The sequence below is a fragment of the Onychostruthus taczanowskii genome, unplaced genomic scaffold, assembly GCF_017590055.1.
Source record: "Onychostruthus taczanowskii isolate IOZ18803 unplaced genomic scaffold, ASM1759005v1 scaffold15, whole genome shotgun sequence".
Classification (NCBI taxonomy): Eukaryota; Metazoa; Chordata; class Aves; order Passeriformes; family Passeridae; genus Onychostruthus; species Onychostruthus taczanowskii.
This window is the reverse complement of record NW_024498685.1, coordinates 3,902,763-3,924,907: the sequence shown is the minus strand read 5'-3', so window position 1 is coordinate 3,924,907 and position 22,145 is coordinate 3,902,763. Positions and strand designations below refer to the sequence as shown.

The 22,145-nt window shown below is 38.7% G+C and overlaps 1 protein-coding gene across 3 annotated transcripts in view; it reads right to left on the bottom strand.

The window, feature by feature from the left end:
* Positions 1–2,742: 2,742 nt before the first annotated feature.
* IPO8 (importin 8) overlaps positions 2,743–22,145 on the bottom strand; it is a 47,007-nt gene continuing 27,604 nt past the window's right edge. Inside the window, exons 19-26 of one of the 3 annotated variants that reach the window (XM_041398553.1) lie at positions 21,629–21,726; positions 20,511–20,606; positions 18,868–19,088; positions 12,306–12,511; positions 10,665–10,901; positions 9,871–9,987; positions 9,716–9,774; positions 2,743–9,186 (exon numbers count right to left, since the gene is read on the bottom strand). In XM_041398553.1, coding sequence (XP_041254487.1) covers positions 9,752–9,774; positions 9,871–9,987; positions 10,665–10,901; positions 12,306–12,511; positions 18,868–19,088; positions 20,511–20,606; positions 21,629–21,726 — 998 coding nt within the window. In that variant the 3' untranslated portion in view covers positions 2,743–9,186; positions 9,716–9,751. Of the gene's footprint in view, positions 9,187–9,715; positions 9,775–9,870; positions 9,988–10,664; positions 10,902–12,251; positions 12,512–18,867; positions 19,089–20,510; positions 20,607–21,628; positions 21,727–22,145 lie in introns of those variants that run through there. The other 2 variants (XM_041398552.1, XM_041398554.1) reach the window with 2 other exon arrangements.

Sequence of the window (22,145 nt, the reverse complement as noted above, 5' to 3'; positions counted from 1 at the left end):
GACAGGCAGCCAGGAAAGATTTGCAACAAAACCAGCTGCTACTTCAGCCACACAGTGACAGTGGTTTGTGTATTTTATTAGAAGAATATCAATGACCAATAGAAAATCCCATTAAACAAAACATCAAATGAGCCTTCACCAGACTTAAGAAGAAGGAACCACAATAATGGAGGCAGCCTGAGACTGTGCAGAATTCTCACTTATTGACACAACAACCTTTGGCAGCCAGGAAAGTTCCTTTAGAGCCTCCAGCCTGGTGGCTCAGACAGCCCTGGGTTCCAAACTACTTACAGATCAGAGCAGCACAATAGGAAAGTATCTGCAACCTCTTTACCTTAGATCTACCTTCATGTAATCAGTAAACATTTTGATTAACAATGCATTGGGATAAATATTCTGTAACTGAACATCTGGAATAGTCGCTCTTCTTCATAGTGATTTCCACGCTTGCTGCTCCAGTGAAATCAATGTTTAGGCTATTTCTTGCAAATGGATTCTCTCTTGACCAGGCTGGCTTTTTGTTTTTCCTCCATACCAATGGTGCAGACAGATCCTTGTCAGTTTTTCTTCAAAACAGTAATAGAAATAGAGCTAATCACGCTGTTCACCCTGAGTTGATTCTTGTTTGGCAGAATTATGATCCTTGCCACAATGAGGAACTAGACTCCATATCTCTGTTTAATCTCACCTCATGCTGACACATTTCTGAGTGGTCTATACATAGCAAAGGATGGTGATAACTGATTCAGTTCAGTGCACAGCCAGATGCGCTGTGGCGTTCTCCGATTATTCTTGTTGCAGTTTTGTTTAACCCCCTGCATTCTCCAGGAAGATCCTTATGGTTGGAGGAATATGAGACACAGGATGTGCACTCCCTGTGAGGACACAACTCTTGCAGAGCACAGCCACAACTGCTGTTGAGATCCCACTGCCAGCCCCATGGCTGTGCTCAAATCCCTACACAAAAGTGCAGACATTTGGCCCCATTACCACACTCTGCACAGCAACCTTGCAGGGCAGGCAAGGTATGTTGTGTAAAAAGGAAAGTATGGACTATTTCTATTTAACAGAAACCACTAAAGGTATCCTTAGTTGTTGTAGTTGCACATTCTGCTCTACAAGGTGCTGAGAGATAGAAGGCCAATGCATTTAATAAAAAAAGGAAAAAATCCATTATTCATATACTGATATGACCTTTCCATACTCTGTATTTTGCTCAGAATCTCATTTATGTGACTATGGAGAGTTTTCCTGATGTGCACACAATACCATGTAGCTTGAGCTCTGCCAGAAAAAAAAGAAAAATCAGCAGGAAACTGTATGACATTGGGTAAAGTCGCAGTAATTTAATCAAATGGGTATTTAAATTATTTAAATTGTTCATTTAACATACCTGGTAACAAGAGAAAGCAAACACTGATCCTATTTCACCCTTGCTGGGGACCAAATGGAACAAGTTACCATTTTAAGAGACTGGGAGTTAGAATTCAGGTTAAGAATGTGATTCCAGTCCAAAAAATATCAACACTGTTAGAGGGCAGGAGGCAGGATAGGAGACAAATATTTACCTGGGTAACAAATACACTCTTTAGAGCCTGTTAGAAGTGGCAATCACAACCTGCAACCTCACAACCAATCCAAGATGTTTGTTAATACCTTCAGAGGGGCTTCCCAACCTGCACCCTCACACATGGCGCAGATGATACCGCCAGTCATCTGGAATTCTGCTTCCAATCCATCCGATTGACTTCAAAGCCTCAAGGGGAATTAGCAATTGGGATGTCATTCATCACCTTGCTGAGAACCATTTTTTCTCCAGGAGACCTTGTCATACCAAGCAACCCACATAAAATACAATTAAACAGTGTCACTGCTAGACAGATTAAAATTGCAGTTCAATAGGGGAACTTGCTGTTGCTGAGCAATGTCATAAATTAAGTATGTTCTGGCAGAGCTTGTGTGGAAGGTATCAATAGCAATCCAAACACCAGGACCTAGCAAATTGCATGGGTAAAATCCGAGCTCCGTTGGAACCAATAGCAAAACTCGCAGGCACTTATATAGAGCCAGAATTTTAATTTCTCATACCAGCTGCAACACATTGCTATGGCTTTGGACAAATTACACTAATTCAGCCTCCCCAGTTCAAAAACACAGACCACTAAGGACTGCTTTTAGAGAGACACTGTGGAGGACACACAGAAGTGGTCCACACAGTAAAAGGGCAAGCATTACCAATCAATGCAATTTAACAAACAGCAGCAACTCACCACCAGAGAAATACTCCACTGATATGAATACCAGGCTTGCAGTTCCTGCCTGGAAAACTCATTTCTTGTCCTGTGGAAGGCTGGTAACAGTGTCTTCTTTATGAATTGCATGCACAGCAGACTGGCTGAAGCTCTGGTGCAGATGACTATCTTCACTAGTTTGATATTTTGAGAATTGCATTCGGGTGTTCTGCATCAAACATCAGTTATGTTCTCTCACAGCCAACGTGTGTAAGCGAACAGCTGCCTTCACAAGTCAGAGATTAACAAACACTGCTACACAAATGCATATATTAACTCTGTATAGCACACACATTTGTTTAAAATTAATTCTCAGGTGTTCCAGCAAAGCAGTTTTACAGCTGTATGAAAAGCAGCTATAAAATGGGATTTGGCTCCTTGGTAGGTGGCATGTTACAATTTTTTAAGAAATATATTATTCTTTCCATATAAATGCACAACAGATGTAACATTCGACCTAAGCAATAAGATTTATTACTGTTTTTAAAGCAAATTCAGCACAGCTTAAGAGAACACTGTACAGAATTCTTTAAGCTAGGAAGAGGTTCTTCTTGTCATCAATGCATGCTTTGCATTTGTCAGTTCTTGCCCTCAAAGCCAACCCACAGTTTAGTATTTCAGGCTTTTTACAAAGGTGATGATCCTGCAATTCAATCTGCTAATGTAGCACATAGCAGGCTCCCTCCAGACACAGCAGTCCTGGGGTCATCTCCTCGCTTTTAGTATCAAAAGAAATGTGCATGGCCTCTTTGGTCTCTTTTTGAGCCCCCAAAACATTTCATGTGATTTACGTTAGGCGTTATTCCAACAACACATGCAATCAAAAGTAAGTGTCACACATTGTTTGGCAATGAAAAAGAAACACTACAGCTGTGATCAAAGAACATGTCTTGCTTATATTGTCTTACATTAATTTCTTTACCTCATGCACTTTTGTATAAATATTTACGGTTTCATATTTTCTTCAGAAGCCATAGTTCTTTTGTTTTCTAAAAATAACCTGCTTATGCATAATCTTCTCTTTTCAAAGCACTGTTCTTCCTTTTGTTAAGTTCATTTCCAAGATCTCTGTGCAAGAAAAGTGGTGAAAGGTGGATATGTGCAACTTCACTAACAAACATGTTGAAAATACCTAAAAATGAGGAACAATTCCTGAATAAACACCTTCAGTGGTAAACAGTTCTGTGAGACATGAATAGGCCTCTATGTTATGCAGTAATTTTACATTTCGTATAAGGGCACAAAATATGAAAATTAAAACATACCTGAGAATAATATTAAAATCTCATTTCAATAAATTTTCTGTTGCTCAACAGCTTTAACAATCAAGTAGTTTCACAGTTTTTGCATTTCACTTCATGTGACATAATCTGGATGGTCCAGAAGGCAGCCCTTGACCGACACTCTCAGGTGAATCCTGCAGCTGACGCCATTGTATTCACATTTGAGAAATCCATGGATCTGGAACTTCAACTCCTACCCCACCATGAACAGAGCCAAACTCTTAACCTGTGAACCTCTATACAGCCTACAAAGAGAATTCTAGCATTAATATACCACTTCCACCTCATTTTTCTGTTATGAACAACTTGTAATCAAAATTGTTTTGTGATCTCAAGTTCAAAGCACTGCACCAAATTTGGAGCTGCCCAAGCACATTCTCTTCTGAAAGGCAGGCATGGGACAAAGTTCTTGGATGCTGCTCTAGGAGACCTAGGTCACTTAGGGAATGCTGCAGATCTCAGATCATATCAAAAGCACCCCCTCAATTTAGATGGATCCTTTCCCAATTCATCACAACCACATATGCCTGCAGATTCTCTCTGAATTGGTGTTCCCCAAAACTCTTCTAGTCCAAGAGTAGTTTATCTGCCAGCTTCCTAGATAAAGAGCACTTTCAGTAGCCCTTTAGGAGGTATGCTGATCATCTTTAACAAAGATTGTAATCCCACTGATTGTCTCAGGTTGGTGATTGCGTATCAGTCAGGACAAGCAGTTTCCAGACTTTTTAAAGGGATGCATCTGATTTCTGCCAGAGAAAAATCACATTAAGTCTTCACCTCTCATGCATGGCTGTCAGTCAGGATACTGACATCCATACAGATGATGCATATTGTATTTGAAGAGTATCTGTGTGTATTTGCAGTGAGTATCAGAAATAGATCCACAGGCCAGGAAAGTTTCAGCCTGTCCAGTGCCCAAGCACTGCTTTAATTTTCTTTCATTTTTCCCTGACTGGTTTTCCCTGATTAGTTTAACAAAAGTTGTAGCAGTGGAAGAGGTGTCCAAAGCAAGCAGCTTGGCCTCGTCACACATCCCCTTTACGAAATGGTTTTATGCTAAGACTTTCTGGTATCTGGAATAGTGGCTGGCTTCCTTAAACACAATGGGAACATGCATCTCTACTGTACCTCACCCACGTGGGATAAGACCTGATATCCCAGAGAAAAGAATGCTGTTTTCACACCTAAGATCAAGAAGTTCATAGCCATGCCTGCTGTATGCTTTTCTGCAGTGAGGGAAAATTGATTCTCTGTCTACCTGCAGAGACAGGCTCTTGGACTTGAAGAATGTCCTCAATCAGAGACAGAGATCCTTGAGGAACTGACCACCAGACTGCCAAATATTAACAAAAGATTGACTGGGGCATATCTCAGAATGAGGACTGGATACTCCATTACATAGTGCATTTTTGCCTATCCTTTGAGCAAATTTCAGTACAAGGTATGGGGATTTCAAAGTGCCCATATTAAGGAGTAAATCACAGAAAGGCTCATCAAACCACAGGCACAAGTGAGGGGCTTTTGAAGTTCTGTGTCATCTGTGTATGTCAAATGAGAGGCTGTTCTACAGCAAGAAACTGACAAATTGCTTCAAGAAAAATAATTTATAAAAATTGTTTAAGGTTTACCTTTTCAGGTCTTTTGAAAACTCCCTGAAATATCCAATAACACTGTGGCTGACAAAAGAAAAGGAGGAAAGAAAAAGACAGGAAAGCATTCTGGAAACATGACAGTTAATCATTCACGTTGTCTAAAATTCATTTCGCTCAAGGCAATCTCAAGACAGACTCTGGTTTTGTAGTAAGGAAAAAATAATCCTCTACTATCCTACAATCTCTTCTCTACAGTGCATGATGGAATCCAGAGCCACAAGCTGCCAGGACTTCACAGGCAAAGAGCATGTCCTAAAGCAGAGCATTTCATGGCTCCCTCACACCTCACAGGCAGCCTTTTTCCCTAAAGCAAAGAATCTCACAATATCATTTTGTGTGACATTCTTTAAATATTTTGACTTAACACTACCAAAGTACATTCACTTCAGTCAGATTGTGCACATGTGGGTTTTGGGGGATTGTTGAGGTTTGGGGTTTTTCAACCTTTTCCTCAGCTTGATATTCTGCACTCTTCCTGGAGCTGGCCATTGTGATTAAAGATTCTGCTTTGTAATGAAAGCAAGCAATGTACTTCCATGTTAAAAGAGAGACAGCAAAAAGAGGCAGCTAAAACATGTGGTGGTTCTTATTTTCCTTTCACAAGTGACAAAACAGCATATGCAGTTCAATACCCAGGATCAGTTAACTTTATCTGGAAAAGCAGCTTATGTAATCACATTTGCTATGATATAACCCCCATAACACTAATTTCCTATGTAAAGCCACTGTGGTGCCCACACAGATCATCTTTATACTTTGGGATTATGGCCACGGGGCAACATAAGTCACCAGTTATCAGCCTTTGTTTTATTTTGCAATACATTCATCATTCTCTACCCTTTCAATGGCAAATACATGATGCTTGGTTGGCAGTGCTGGTATCTGATACTCCACGATTACCTCAGCTTCAAAGTGAGACAGTAAATGCACATTTGTGTTACTCTCCCTTTAATGTAGTACAAAGCTGGACACAGCTCAGAAAGAAACACCTAAAATCCATTACCTATTTATGATGTCATGTACAAATGGGTATTTATCATGTTAAAAGAGAACCATATGTTAAAATGGAGGTCAGAGCCCAATAAATCTTTCTGGATGAAAACCCTTTTTTAAAAAAAAGGAATAAAATAATTAACATTTGCTTTTGCCAGTAGAAACATTTGCTCGTGAATCTTCTGGGAAGGGAAAGGCATTTAACCTTTTTACATGCCATTCCCTCAGACATCTCTGACCCCAATGCAAAAAAGACAACAAAGATTCCCAACTCGACAATGCTGATTAAACTCCTGTGTGAAACATCTGGATGAAATTTTCTTGGCAGCTGATTTGAAAAGTATACAAGAAGCAGAACTAGGGAGCAGCCATAGCTCAGCTTAGTGACACCAAGATGATGCTATGCAAAAGCAGATTTTACCTTGAACACATCAACTACTAAATATTGGCCTGTGACTGTGCAAGCAACCTCATTAGCAGAAGAAAAATAAATCCATCTTCTACTCTGCACATCAGTATGGATTTTGAAAGAAACCCAACTTGACAATCTTGTTTGTTTTAATAAAGTAATAAAGGGCTTAAACAGTTTACCTGCCTAATACCTGACTTCAATTAACAGGTAAGAGAGAAGTCACCAGTGCCCTTAAATTCCAAAAACCAGTTCTTAAATTCGTGTATAATTTCAAACATGCTGTGGTTTCTGATAAACTCCCCAACAAACTGGATGTATTGTTTTCCTACTTACTGTCTCAGTCAGTGCACCCCCAGGCCTAAATTAGCAAGGACCTGTAATTTTCACAACCTGACATTCAAAATAAAGGATATCCTGCCCCTATGCTGCTTGACCTTAAAGAGTCTGTCCAGTGCAGCTCAACAGACTGTTCCCTTTTGGAAATACAGATCCTGGAATTCTCACAACCTCCACGTGTACAACAGGCCTAAAAATGAGACATTTTCACTGTTGCTATTAACTAAGCAGCATCAGTGAAAAACCTACATGAACCAGGCCAACTTTACTCTGTAGCTGCTGGGGAAAGGAAGGCAAAAAAAAGAAAGAGGAAGCAGCACCACAAAAACAGCCTTAGTGTCTGACAAAAAGGTGCAGGAAACAGGGAAGCATAGGGAACATTCTGCCCCACATCTGCCAGGCTAGGAAAATTCCAGAAGGAACAGGCAGAGATTCTCTGGCCTTTTCCAGAAGCCAAGGCAGAGAGTGCTTCAGATTTATCAGACTCACCCAAAATAACAAAATGAAAGCTTCAGCACTGCACAGAGCCAGCAGTCTGTAATTTACTGTAGTTGTGGAAAATTTGATGGAGTATGGGAAAAGCTTTGACTTTTTATTTGGGACACTGCTGTAAAGAAGTAGATTATTAGTATGCGTTTAAAATTGGTGAATATTTTTAAATCATAAAGAAATTAACACAGAGACAAAATCTGGTCCAAATATTTTATCTCCAATCCAAAGTTCACATTCTAAAGCACCCCTGCTTCTTTTTGCTACACCACTGAGATCCCAGTAGGCCTAAAGGAGGGGTACCTATTCAAATTAGTAGTGCTATCACTTCCTCTCTAAATGAACTTCTCCACAAACACCTTGTCCTATAGAACCCTTTAGGTTGGAAAAGACCTCTAAGGTCATCAAGCACAACTGTTAACCCCTTGTTCATTGCAAAACCCTGTCCCTAAGTGCCACATCTATGTGTTGCTCAAACACTTCCAGGGATGTTGATTCTTCCCACTTCCCTAGGCAACCTGTCCCAATGTGTGACCATCGTTCCCATGAAGAAATTTTTCCTAATATCTAGTCTAAACCTCCAGTGGTGAAACCAGTCTTCAAAATTCAGGAAAAAAAATCTGTCAGCAGAAATTTCAACATAGAACAAGAATAACCAACTGCAATGCAGACCAGAAATACAATCACAGAGTGTAACAGTAAGTTTGAAGCTGTTCTTCTTCTATCAAAATAAATAAAATATTGCAAATATTTTGTACCACATTATTCAGCCCTACACTGGAATGGTAATGAATGAAAAAAAACAGAAGAGATTATTCCACATATAATTGAATATTCATCAATAATAGCAGAAATAAACTGTCATGTAGATCTACATGAGAGGGCCACACCACTTGTCCAGGCAGGAGCTAATATTGATGTAGATTTAGGGTAGCCACCTGCCAAGCAAGCCACTGAAACTCAAGCAAATTGAATTCATGGCTAAGAGAAATAATTTAAGACTACTGCATCAAGGGAAAATCTGCCATTTTGTTAAGACCTTTTGACATAACCAGTGTATGCTCTGCAACTCCAACAGACACCTCCCTGTACATATTTGGTCTGCACCAAATAGGGACGGTGTGCTAATATTCTGAATCCAGCAATTTGTATTCAACCAACAAACAATTAAATCGAGCAGTAAAAAGCAGGTGATTGGAAAACATGGAACCAAGGCTTACAGTGTATCAAGAAATGTCCTTACACTTAAAAAATTATAATGCACTCCAAAATCCATTTGTTCAGGCAATCCATGTACAACAGAAGGCACTGTTATCCATATGAATCTATCAATTCTGCACAGCAAAAACCTGAGAAGTGCAACTCAATCAGATGCAGCCTGGCCCCTCCCGGTCATCCAGGTTCCTTGAGGACAAACATTTCCTTTCAGTCCACCAAATTATAAAAACACCACAAGAATTTGTACGTTACAGTAGCTGGTTAGAAAGAGCATTCTGGTGGGGGAAGCACACTGCTATTTCCCAGAAAACCTTCAGCAGCATTAAATTACCCTCCCCTATCACTCAGAAGTCACGATGATTTCAAGAAAATGTAATGATGAGACCCTTCCCATTGACCTTTGTAGCCGATCCTTCAGTTGCCACCGGGAGTATTTCCAGCAAAATTAAATGCTGTAATCAGTCCTTTGTTGTCAAATGTGTAGCCACTTGGTTGTTCTATTGTCTTAGTCTCTAGAATTCAAAGAAAAAGGATATGAAAAATAGTCTGTAGAGAACACCTTTGTTAGAAACAATACAGCTCAACTACGAATGCAAAGTTTTGGAAAAAACTCTCAGCTGAGTCAAAATTTCATTCCCTAAATGCAGTGACAGGAATAAATTACACTCAGGTTTTCTCTGAGGGCATAAATGTGCACACCTCTACAACAGAATTGAGAAATGAATCCTTTACCAAATCAGTCTATGCTACACTATTCTTTTTGATTAAATCTGAATTTATTTTCCATGATGCAAGCTTTCTACACATCTAAAACCTCACACTAACTGCAAGGCAATATAAGTAGTTAAAAAGTTAGAAAACTGTTATACATATAATAACTGATAGTAATCTTCATCAAATGCCTGGCTGCAGATAGATATTGCCTTAATTTGTTCTTCATTTCAAATGTCAAATTGTGTAAAACTAGGCCATACCATGTTGAAAAAACCAGCAGCACAAGTTAAAGAGAAGGCAATTAATTAGAAACAACAGTAAACTTACTCTGAATAACACACTTCCAGGCAAGGAATAATGTAATCATGATATCCTGTTCACGCTTCCTAGAAAACGTTAATTAGCACAGAGGTGGTCGTTACAGATTAGAAGCAGTTAAACATCTCTGCAATAGCTGAAAGGGGCCCAGGGAAGTGACTCACCTGCAGCAGTTCTCCGGTGCTCTGCTAATGTGTAGATCTCCTGCAGCTGTTTCTTCTGATCCTCACTCAGTGGCGCAGTCAGGGAATGGTACCAGGCTGCATCCCGGCTCTGCACCGCTGTCAGGGCAGCAATGGAGGAAAAGTGACCATCAGCTTACATACAAGTTCATTTCAGGGGAACAAACTGAAACACATAGGAATTCTGGCTGGTTTTAAAACAGAATCTGCACTGCAAAACAAGATCAGTATTCCTGTCGGTTTTCTTTGCACAGAATTCCCATTCTAATAGAGGCAATCCATTTTGGGGAACTTAATTACATCCTCTGCTTTCTGAAACAGAACATTAACCACGTGGCCATTATTCATGGACAATGTGAATTGAATCTTCTCATTTAAAACTCATATGAAAACTAAAAGCAACAGGATTAGTGAAAGAGGAAAGGAAGAAAATGATTTCTCCATTAACATCAAGAAGGTGACAAATATTCTCTATATACGAGTCCCTCTAGTGACCGAGCCCCACTTATTTAGGGTGTGATTGAAAAATTCTGAGGGAGAATGTGAAGAGAATTAATCTCTGCCTCTATTTGCTACCATTTGTTTTTTGCAGCACTAGTAAGCCAAAAAATTGGAGGACTAACATTAGAAAACAAGATCACATTTTACCATTTCAGTAATCCAAACCATTACTTGTAACAAAGAAAAGGGTTTTCCCCAGTGATGACCATAAACGTCTCCAAATTATAACATGATTTCATCATGTTATATCATTCTGCCAACCAGCAAACACATACTCAGAAGTGCTTGTGTAAAAAACTGGTATTCATCAACACCATTTTCAAGGTCAAGAGGTGTGCTGAACCCTTCAAGAGCAGTCTCCTCCAATGCATCTTCATCCCAGTCATCATCATCATCATCGTCTTCATCCTCTTCCTCTCCACCTCCAGCACTGCCACCTCCTCCTCCACCGTGGTTCTCTTGCATTGCCTGGCTCACTTCATTTGTCTCATCCTCATCGCTCGGTATCTCTTCTGCAAAACCATTGATATGTTTTGTAAAACAAAGTTTAAAATTACAAGGAAACAATGACAGATGAATTAAAAACAATTAGTAAACCTACGTTTTGGCTGGAAAGGGGACCATCTGTTAACACCCCTTCCCCAAAATCTTATGTTAAATGTTAAAGCAGCTCCTACATTCAAGATCAGTTAAACTTTTGTTTCTACGTGGACCTGAGGAATGTGGAACTGCTATCTTTTTTCTTCTTTCATTTATGCAGTCATTGTGCAATTATAGGGTCCAAAATTTTTGAGGAAATACCTTCCAAGAAATGGTCCATCACTCTGCTTTTTAAATTACAGAGACTTGCATAGAATTCACAAATGCACATAAAATCATCTGTAGACCAACTGTATGCCTTCTCTTCTTGTGTGTTGCCTTATTTGAACATAAACCAACATGTTAAGTTGCTGTTACCTTCCATTCTGCTTATGAAACTATGACCCCCTGAATGAACTGCAACTACAACCTGCAATTCTAAATGCTTTTTCTTATTTAAGGAAAACTATTTCTGATATATAATCAGGATTTTAAAAAACCAAAACCTTCATTTCCAAACCTGCAACTCTTCCTGTGTTAACAGTTTAGAAAGAATAAAGATGACTATAGAAGCAGCAAGCAGGGACTGAATCACAGGACAGAGATTTGAACATTCCTGTGCTGTTTTCATACTGTATTCCTATGTATTGAGAAGAATTCTGTGATTCCATTACAGAACAATCATGGGTGAAATGTGAGTGGATTACATAATCTGCTTACATCCAATCTAATTTTCAGACCTCAAAACATCTACTGCTTGTCAAACAAATTTGCCTGCAATGTTTTGGATAATTCTCTCCCCTCAATTCCCTCTGTAAGGCATTCTTTGGTGTTTTTTCTCTTCTGACAGACACAGAGGTTAGAGGCCTGTGTGCTCAAGGAACCTCAGCTGTCTCAAACCCTACTCTGCAAACAACCTTCCATTTGGACAAAGATGACCTGCCAGGACCTCTTTTAAAATTCAATCAAAAAGGTCTTTCAAAGACCTTTCTGCATAGTGGAACAGCTTCTTTCCAGGAAGTAAGAATATACCTAGTGGAGTCCTGGCAAACTCCTGCAGCCTATGTGAGAAGACTGTATATTCACAACCCAGAAGAGTACACCTGCAAGTTACTCTTGAACCAATACTACTCTTTCACAAAATGTTAGCTGTTACACCTTGAAACATTTTGATTACACTTTGGGAGAAAAAATCAACTCCTAAGATGGTATTTCAAGTGCCCAGTAAGCCGAGCTATTTTCAGCAGACTAATGAGTCTTAAAAATGAACTGCAATTTCTTACCCCCTTTAAATTAAATCCAGACAAAATCCACAATGTGAAAAGGGGAGATTTTACCATTATCTTCTGCAAAGTGTTTTTCATCTTTTGCATGATCCTCATGTTCTGTGAGCTCTCGTGAGGCGCAAACTTGTTTTAAGCCCAAGAAGAGGAGGAGGATTGAAGGAACAATCTGGGCAGCCACAGCATCCACTGCAGGTGGTCGGTTCTGCAATTCCATTAGGATGCTCAGTCCTATTATACACATCTTTCTGTCATGGAGTCTGAAACAAGACAGAATTGTTAGACAAAACCAGATTTTCATTGCAAGGATATACAGAGAACATTAAAATCCTGGTGCTTGACATGGCAGAAGACAATGTCTCAGAGTCTATGTTCAAAGTCTATGTTCAAAGATCCTACACAAACTATTTTCTTTGTTCTGAATGCAAGTTTCCCACTGGAAAGTACTTGTCCAAGAACAATTAAACATTTTTCAAGCACTGGTCAAATTCCTGGAGCAAGTTTTTCTGATTACCAAATGCAAAATTTGTAATGCTAAATAAATACTGTTTAATAATTATGTAGACTATCTTGTCTTTAATAAAGCATTTGATACACATTATCATTATTGAATAAGATGGAAAATTAATTTGCCTTGGCTTTGATAGCAGTACTGTTTCAGGAATGGAAATTGGCAAAAACTATTAGTGATGAGCAATGATAAGCGGGAATGCATTGAATCTCAGGGTGCATTTATGGAATGCCCCAGGGATAGCTGAAGTTAAATTATGAGAAGTCCATCAGAATAGCTGTCTCATACATATTTCAATATACAATTTCTAATGCTAACTTGAGACACATTGTTAACTCTGGTGAAAGCAGGGAAATAATTCCATCTTATCAAGAGTAACTGGCAGTATACTCAAACTGGGAACCTACAAATGAGTAGACCTCCAGTAAAACAAACTGAAGACAATTGAAGGGAAAGAAATTAATTGAATTAGTAGCAGAAAGATTTTTATGGGACCACAGTCAGGAAACTAGGTAAGAATCTATGCTCTTAAACATAAGAGCTGATTTTCACTTCCAGAAACAGGAATTTCTGCAAACAAGATGGAAAAAAATCTCTAAATGCCTCTGCAGATACTCTCTGGTTCTCCTTTACTGGAAACATCAGAAGTATTCAACTACTAACATTACAGTATTCTGCTATTATGAGCTTGAGAGTAGCTTTTTTGTTTGAACTATTAAATTTTATGCTGACAGCTTCTGTGCAAGCCTTCTGCAGCAAAACCTAGAGAAATCAAGCAAACCTCCAGAGCTGGGAGAAAATGGCCATCCTCTAAATTCCTGGGATATACTTCCATTACTCAACTGGTTTTACTTTGGAATGAACAGAATACAAGTTGAGAGAGAAGAAATAAAATGGGCACCACAGACTGCAATAAAACTAACAGGGGAACTACCAGCTCAATCCACCACTTCAAAAATCACTGAAGATATACAGCTTCAGTGCTTAGTATTTAATTACCTAAGTTCCTATATAACATGCTACTTTTACTTGTGCATAAACAAGGTTAGAGATCTGGAGGGATTTCATTACACCTCCCATGTTGTTAGTCCTGTTAGGATTTACTGAAGTGATTCATTCTCAAGAGTAGTTGACAACAAAAATAAATTATATATGACCATGCAGAACATTATGATCCCAGTAGACCTTCCACGAACAACAAAGTCAAGCAGCATATCAAATGACACACTTTGTCACGCTGGGTTTGGCTGCTTGGTTACATGTGTTGAAAAACACACCAAAGCGCAAGCAGGAACGCAGCATTCCTGTAACCATAATCCTCTCTTTTCAGATGGCATCGGTCACAAAAGAGGGCATACAAACCAGGGACACTGAGATAGAGGAACAGGGTCTGCTTTCATGAAAAAAAAAAGCCATAAATCCCTTACTCCTCTCAGCAGAAATGACTTACTCCTGCACATTAAAAGCAAGCTGTTCGCTCCCAAGCCGACACTCTGCAGACCAAAAGCCAAGCAAAAGCTAATGCTACCTATAAATGAAGGATAGCTGTTATTTGGAGAGTTATCCTCAGTGCAAGTACAAATAGGAAAAGCTTTCACTACCTCCTCTTTTTGTCAGCACTGTCATCCCAAGTGTGACCAAAGCTCTCTAATCTATGCACAAGATTTCTATCCTGCATCTTGACACTGGGAAGCCATGAAATTTCTTCAAGACCCAAATGCACAAAGAAGCAATTTCAGCCACATGCACCAGAGTAAACTAACAACCCTTAGCACTACTTTTTGTCATACATTTGAAAAAGCTACCATTACGCAACACAAATTGCAAAACGAAACAGTAAAATGTAAGAAAAAATCTTAGTAATTAATGGCGTAGCTTCATATTAAATTATCATTTTGGGACAGCAATCAAAGTACAAGAACAAAGCTTTGCTGTTTGAAAGGGAGTCATCACTGGGAAGCAGGCCAAATGACCAAAACCCACAGCATATTTGTCATGCTCCACTTTAAAGCTGCTAAAGAGAGAAGTTGCAAGAATGAACACATGTCTTCAGAATATGCATGTTATTAGAAGGCCCTGCAGGACAGCAGAAATTCAGGCATTGAGCCATCTTTAGTGAACCTGAGCCAGAAGGGGACTTTTCTTTCACCTGCCAGCAGAGAGAAACAGCAGGAAAAGCATCTGCCTTGCCTGAAGTTCAGTATTCTACTATACACCAGCTGTATTAAGGACTGAACAAGCAAAATAGAGTTTTATATATTTTCATAATAACAAAGAATGGCTTCAGGACCATTCTGTTGCTATCAAAAGGTTCATTATTTCAGCACCCTTCCATCTGCTCAAGGGAGCCTGGATATGATTCTCCTTAGTAATTTGTGCTTTGAGATCTGTACTTATTTGCTCAGAAGCACACAATAGCCCTCCCTAACAACCAGGGACTCTGCTTATTCCTCAATGGTTTATCAAGACTGGAGTGTTGAACACACAACACCCAGCACTGCAATGCACGACTCCAAGCCACATCTATTTTTAACAAGCTGTGTGTGGTCCTCATAATCTGCAGGACCTCTTCTTGCTAACACATATTCCTGTAATACAGCACAAAGGATTTTAAAATCTTTTGTATTTTAAACCAAGCTGAAAGTATTTCAGAGAAAAATTGCTAAGCCTTTCCTTTTACTGTGAGAATCCAGTTCCTGGACAAACTGCAGATAATTAGCCATTTCCTTCTAGCTGCAAAGTTGGAACCAACATAAGACTGGGATTTTTATATACAACTCTGTGAGAAACCTAGGATTTTTAACTACTCAAACTCCTATCAAATATATAACCCTATTCAGCTTCAAAAAACCCAAAATCACTTACTGAGGGTTTTCTTTGAAGTAAGTGAGATTTTCTTTTCACCCTAGTTACCACAGAAGAAGTTTTAGAATGAGAATAAGCGTAAGTCATGCAGATGTTTCACCCAACTCAGCTGTCAGTAAAACAGTAGAAAGTACTAAGGAGCAAATGTTTCTGCAAAAGGCTTTCTAGTGTGAAGTTATGGCAGAAAGCATTCAGAAATATATGCAATATCATGTGGTATATAGGCACTATCAGCACACAACCACAGATATGTGACTTCCACTATGAAATACTGAATTTATGCACAGTCTTACAAGGAATTCTGGTTCTCCTTGCCTGGCTAATTTTTAATATGCCAACTTTGTAACACTTTTTCCAATAGTTTCCATGTTTTTAATAACATGGAAGAACAGCTACTTATCTTGCTGTAACTGCTTTTTCCCTGCATGGATTCCATCTCATGTGTTTTACATGTGCTGCTCCAGGAATACTGCATTCTTTTGGCAAACACTCCAGCCTGAGCATGCACAGCCATGCACAACCCTACTGGTGGCAGAGCACAATCTATGGGGACTAAGACTTCACAGGAACAGAAGAAAGACATAGAATCTTAGAATGGTTTGGGGTGGAAGGGACCCTAAAGGTCATCTAGTTTCAACTCCTCTGCCGTGGGCAGAGGCACCTTCCACTAGACTAGGTTGCTCAAAACCCCATCCAGCCTGACCTTGAACACTTCCACGTATGGAGTGTCCACGTAAAAGAGTGTGAGATTTATATGGACAAGGCATCTTGAACAGCCACTGTCACCCCCACATTCCAGATTTCCTGCATGGCTGACAAAGAAATGATAGCAAGATTCACCTGGACCTTCACATCTGGAGGTGGATCTACTTTGATCTTGTTCAGTTTCTCTAGGATCTGTGAGTTTACCAAATGATTTGAATCTGGGCCTAAAACTGCCTCTTAATGGAAACTAAGCAAAGTGTAAACCAAAGCAACAAATGGCAGCTGATGAGAAAAAGGGCTGTGCAAATAAAGGTGCCCACTGCTCTCTGATGAAGACATGAACTTGTTGGGGCGGGGGGGGGTGGGGAACCCAAGAAAGGGTTTCAAGAACAGCAAATTTTTTTTTCACTTCTGTCTTTTCCTGTTCAGTTAGGCCTCTGAATCTGGGGCTCCTTTAATACTCCTAAGAAAATAAATGGTCTGCTAGAAGCAGTGCTCTCCTGAGGGAAAGGGAGGAAGTCCCTTACAGCACATCACAGTGCCTCACCAGCAGTACTACAGCAAAAGCCCTACCCTACACCTGGAAGCCACAAAGCCAGGAGATGGCACAGAAGGAAGAGTGACTTCTAGATTTAAGCAATATTACAGATAATTATTTCTCTGCAGGTAGCAGCAGATCAAAGAGAGACTTCTAACCCTCTGCTGCCATTCAAGTGCAGTCTGGGTAGAATGACGGGCATGACAACTGCGTGTTTAACTTTTCACTTTCACAGGTTTTGTTAACCTTTGTCTCAGCTCCAAATGCGAGTTTCAGTTTCAGTAGCTGATGCTTTTTGAAGAGCAACACAGAAGAACTGAAAATTTAGCTGTAGTTCACAGTACTATTTGAGATTGGAGCCTAGTCAGACCCTAACATTTTTCCTCTCTGAATCTGACTAGCTTCTCACTGAATGCTCCAGGATGAACTGTTTCAGACTATAAATCTCTTTCAGTTAGGAAATCTGTTACGAATATCTTCTTTCCTACCGTCTCTGTATTTGCTCAGCATGTGATATGTAGTAGAAAAAAATGAAAGTACCAAGAGGTGAAGCTCAAGAACTTTGCTTCAGCCATAAAAGAAAATTGGTACACGGAAATCCTAAAATGTCTTGCCCTTTTGTAAAACTGGTAGATATAAAAATAATTTGGCAATTAACAATAATATTACCACAAGGTATGGAAGAAGCAACTTAAGGAAGACATCCATCTAAGCCTATCCATACATCTGCAGGCAGATGTCAGTCTCCAGTAACAAAACAAAACTCAAGCAGGAAGGTGAGAGGTAGCTGTTAACTACATTTGTCTGCTTTGCCCTTAAGTGGATTTGAATCTCACAGTTAAGACATCACATCTCAGCTGAGAGGCAAGCACTGGCCTTCACCTCTGCTCAGCATCCAGTGCAAGCTTTGCTAGGTCATGACAGGCTTTGCTCCCCTTCATTAACTTTACAAATGCTCAGCTCCTGTCTGAATGCACACCAGTGCAGCACACACACATTCAAGGGAGGTCACAGTGACGTTTAAGTTCAGCAGTATGCTAAGAAGTCAATGGCGCAATGATAAATATGCAAGTTGATTGTGAAAATTCATTTAAAATCAGAAGTGGGGTTCACTGCAAAAAGTAATTTTTTTTTTTAATTAAATGGAGCAGTTAAAAATAACTTACAAAATACAGAAGAGAAAGTATGTACACAGTGTTTCAGATAAAAATTTAGCATGTTGTTTATTATAAATGATAAATATAGTTGCTGACTTTCACATCTATGTATAAGCTTTTGCAAGCTATTACTGATCACAAAGATTCTGATATAATACAATTTGTAACTCCTTTTAACTCCTTTTTGGTATAATATAACCTGTCAGTTTATGTATATACCGTACAGCTTATATAAATAATAGCGTGATAAATATATATTATATCTTAGGCCTTACCATAATATTAAAATGAAAACTGAGTAATGTATTAAAATGCTTTTATTTGTGTAACTAGCCCAGACAATGGTGTGAAATAGCTAGGCTGTTTCTCACATTTGTGGACCATCTTATCTGAATGATAACAGTGACAAGAACCAGGACACCAAGAGAAAAAGATTTAATACTGACTCTCCAATTAAGAAGTGTCAAAACAACAGAATGGAGTCTCAAGAAGAATTAAAATATATTGATTTAATCTACAAGATGGCATGCAGACAAGTCAAAGGTTAAAACCAAGCAAAAGAGTTCCTAGAACACGTAAACTCAAAGGAATTTTTGAATATGTATAAACTCTCATGAATATGCATGGACCCCTGTAACATAACAGTATATAGAGAATATTGTTTTAAGCTAACATTGTGCTTTTGGCAGATTGCCAAGCACCCCAGTGCTGGATATTGTCCCTTTTATCCCTTACTAAACTTTTAAAAGTTTTCAAGAGTGATTATTGTTTCTCCCATTGTTGAAAACCAGCTGGTCAATATCGAATATTGCAAAAAAAAAATAACCTCTCAGTACTTGCCCAAAAAAACAGTCTGTGTCATTCATCCACTGGTTTATAAACTGTGCAGTGATGGGCTCAGGATTGTGTGGAAATCTGATGTTCTCCAAGGTGTGCAAAAGTAGGTCAGGATTGTAGTAGAGTGCAGCTATGGCAACCTGAAGACACATGGTACGGAGCTCACTTGTTTTAACTCCTCGAGTCAAGCGCTCCAGAACAGCCTCCACAAAGAGGGGAATACACTGGGCGTAAACGAAGACAAAAAGAAAAGGAAATGAAAGAAAAAAAGAAAACAGTCATTAGACATGTTGCCAGATTATACAAAATTTTGTAATACTTTTACCAGAAGTATGTCCTGATTTATCTGAAGTTCAGGTATAGAAGAAAGGAACACATTCCTTTCACTTTCTAGCCTCCGATCACACGCTTATAAATCTTCCCCAAAACAGGGCTTCTATGAGCTAAAAACTGCAGTGTTATTCTGAGCACAGGGGAGAATATATGGGGCCATTTGGTGGAGTTTGTTCTAGCATGTGGAAAAGATTTAGAAAAAAACTCAGACATTCTCATCTTTGAAGAAAGATGCTAAACTATTTCAAAACTAACAGGCATTAGAAATTAAACTACCTAAATTCATAACATAGTTAAAAGTTTTTCCTAATGTATGTAAAGTGATATAAATTTTTTTATAGAAGTTTAAAATGAGTTTATTCAGATAAACGCAAACATGCACAAATTTTTAAACAATGAAATAAGCATCTTCCAAATACACATATATATTTCAATGGGCAAATTTATACTGTACAAAAATTTGGGAAGCATTACGAAAGTTTTAGTTTATGAGTTTCAGTTCAGTATACACCCATTTTAATTCACAGAGTTGTACAGCTCAATTAAGCCTTCCACCACATATTTATTTCAATGCAAATACATTGAAGTCACTTTAAACTCTTCCAGATTTCCTTTAAAAATCAAATCTTTCAGAGAACATTTTTATCTTCAATTACTTCAGATTTATACTAGTGAAGTTATACCACTTTCAGTGAAACTAACTGAAAATTTATCACTGAAATCCATGGATTGCACTGTGGCAACATCAAACATGATCTGTCAAGGGGATTTAGGCTCATTACATGAGTCCAGAATTTGGGCCTTAATAGGAAAAAGACTACTTTCTAAAAAGGTGTTCTAAGAAACTCTGGAAAATTGTGATTTTGTTTCTCCCTGCAATCACAATCAAGCCACGCTAAAAAAATTTGCATTTCCAAATGCACTTAGTAATTTATAACATCAAAAAGTTCCCATAGCTTGGAGAAACAACCGCAGTTGGATATGTACAGTTAACCTCTCAGCCACACTAGTTTTAACTATGTGTTTTGCATCAAAAGGGAAATTCTATTAAGAGAAAGCAAAAAACTACAATCTTGCACAACATGCTGTATCCTTATATTTCAGTCTATATCCATTTTGTGGTCATGCCCACTAACATCTTGTCTCAAAACCAAAAAATCCCAACCTTACAAACTTTCCTGAGTTCATTTACTTCTTTCTGTCTTTCTCCCCACTGTACATTTCCCTCAAATTCTCTAATTGCAGCTGTTTCTCTCAGGAGTCATGAATCATTAGAAAGCAATAAAAGAGAAAACCTGTTCAATATGTATCACCTGGTCAATACCCCGTCCTTTGCACTGAAGAACAATCACTTCCAGGAGTTTGGCTGCATGACACTCTGCATCTTCTCCTGCATCTCCTGTCAGTACCTAACAATCAGTAACAATTTATTAGTAATCACTGACAACACTGAAAGCAAGTGCTCCTGTATCTGCATACATCCAAAAATCTCTACACAGCATAAACATATGTATCCATGTTAAATTTTCTGAGGAATTAAGACACATAATTCATCTCTACAGGACATAAACAAGGATAAGTGGCTAAAGGTGAATTTTAAAAACTAGAAGAAATTACTGCAGTTCTTAAAGAATGTTATTTTATTTATATGTTGTCACTTTCCCATTTTTAGAAAGAAATGAGAATCACTGATGTTTTCCACATTTTCCACAAGGTGTTTCCATTTTCCCACCTCAATTCTAATAGTCACTGGCAGATTAACAGTGTGGCAAAGTGCTATGTCTAGGCTAGTTCCTGATTAGGAACAAGATGTATGCAATCATTCTGTGTGTAGGCATATACATATTAAACTGAGTGCTTCATCTCAATACATTTCAAACCCATGGTCACTGTCAATCAAACCTGACAAAAGAAGCAAAATTTTCACAATCAAATAAATACTCCAAGTTTTTTTAAAAATAAGCAGGTAGCTAGATGCCTAACACTCTCTAGTGCCTAAAATCAGAGGAGGACTGTAGCATGACCTCATACTTTATTATACATGACAGAGTCAGCATGAAAGAGAAACAAGATAAATGTAGGAAGAACTTCAAACGAGTTCGCACCTTAGCTGACAACCAGAGAGTCCAACTGCAAGATACACAACCCAAGGAAATCAAGCTTCATTAATTCCCTACCTACCGAAATAGCTCTCCATGGAAGAGAGTCAAGACAAACAGCAACTTTCTCCCACACAGCTTTTTGCATGTAATTTTCTTAAAGCATGTCACTTAAAAAGTGTGAAGGTGCTGTGTGTGCCCAGAAATGAGTCAAGACCAAAATTCCCATAATTCTGAAATGCTTGGCAACCACGTGGCATGTTCAGGTCACTCAGCTCCTCTAATTGTTATGTACCAATGATAAGAACAGCAGTAAGAATCAGAAGCCTTACCTTTTTACACATAGAGTAAATGATTTCTAAATGCTTTGGGTTAGACAGTAAAGTATCAGTGTCAATGGTCACATAATTATGCAAGAGAGGCATCATATCTGCAGAACAGGGAGAGCAAAAGAGAAAAAAGTTACAAAAAGTGCTAACCAGAGAGGTAGTCCTAAAGGGGAATTCATTAGCTGATGTTTTTAAATAGGGTTGGAAACTCAAACTCTGCGAACATCTTTTCTAGAAGAATTCTTCATAAAATGCACTATGCAGGGTGCATTCTTGGAACTAGAGTAGGACTCCATTTTAATTAATCAGTTTGTAGTTTCACATTAACTTTGAATATTCAACTTTGAGTTCAGGACCCCTACAAGAACTGATCACACTGACAGATTTGAACATACTTCTCTGACTTAAATATCTCCTGTTACGCTCCCACACTGAACAGATGGGCAGGGCATGACTCAAATACATGATCATTTTAAACCACGACACTAAATGGAAGCGACCCTTATCTGCTAGAGATGAA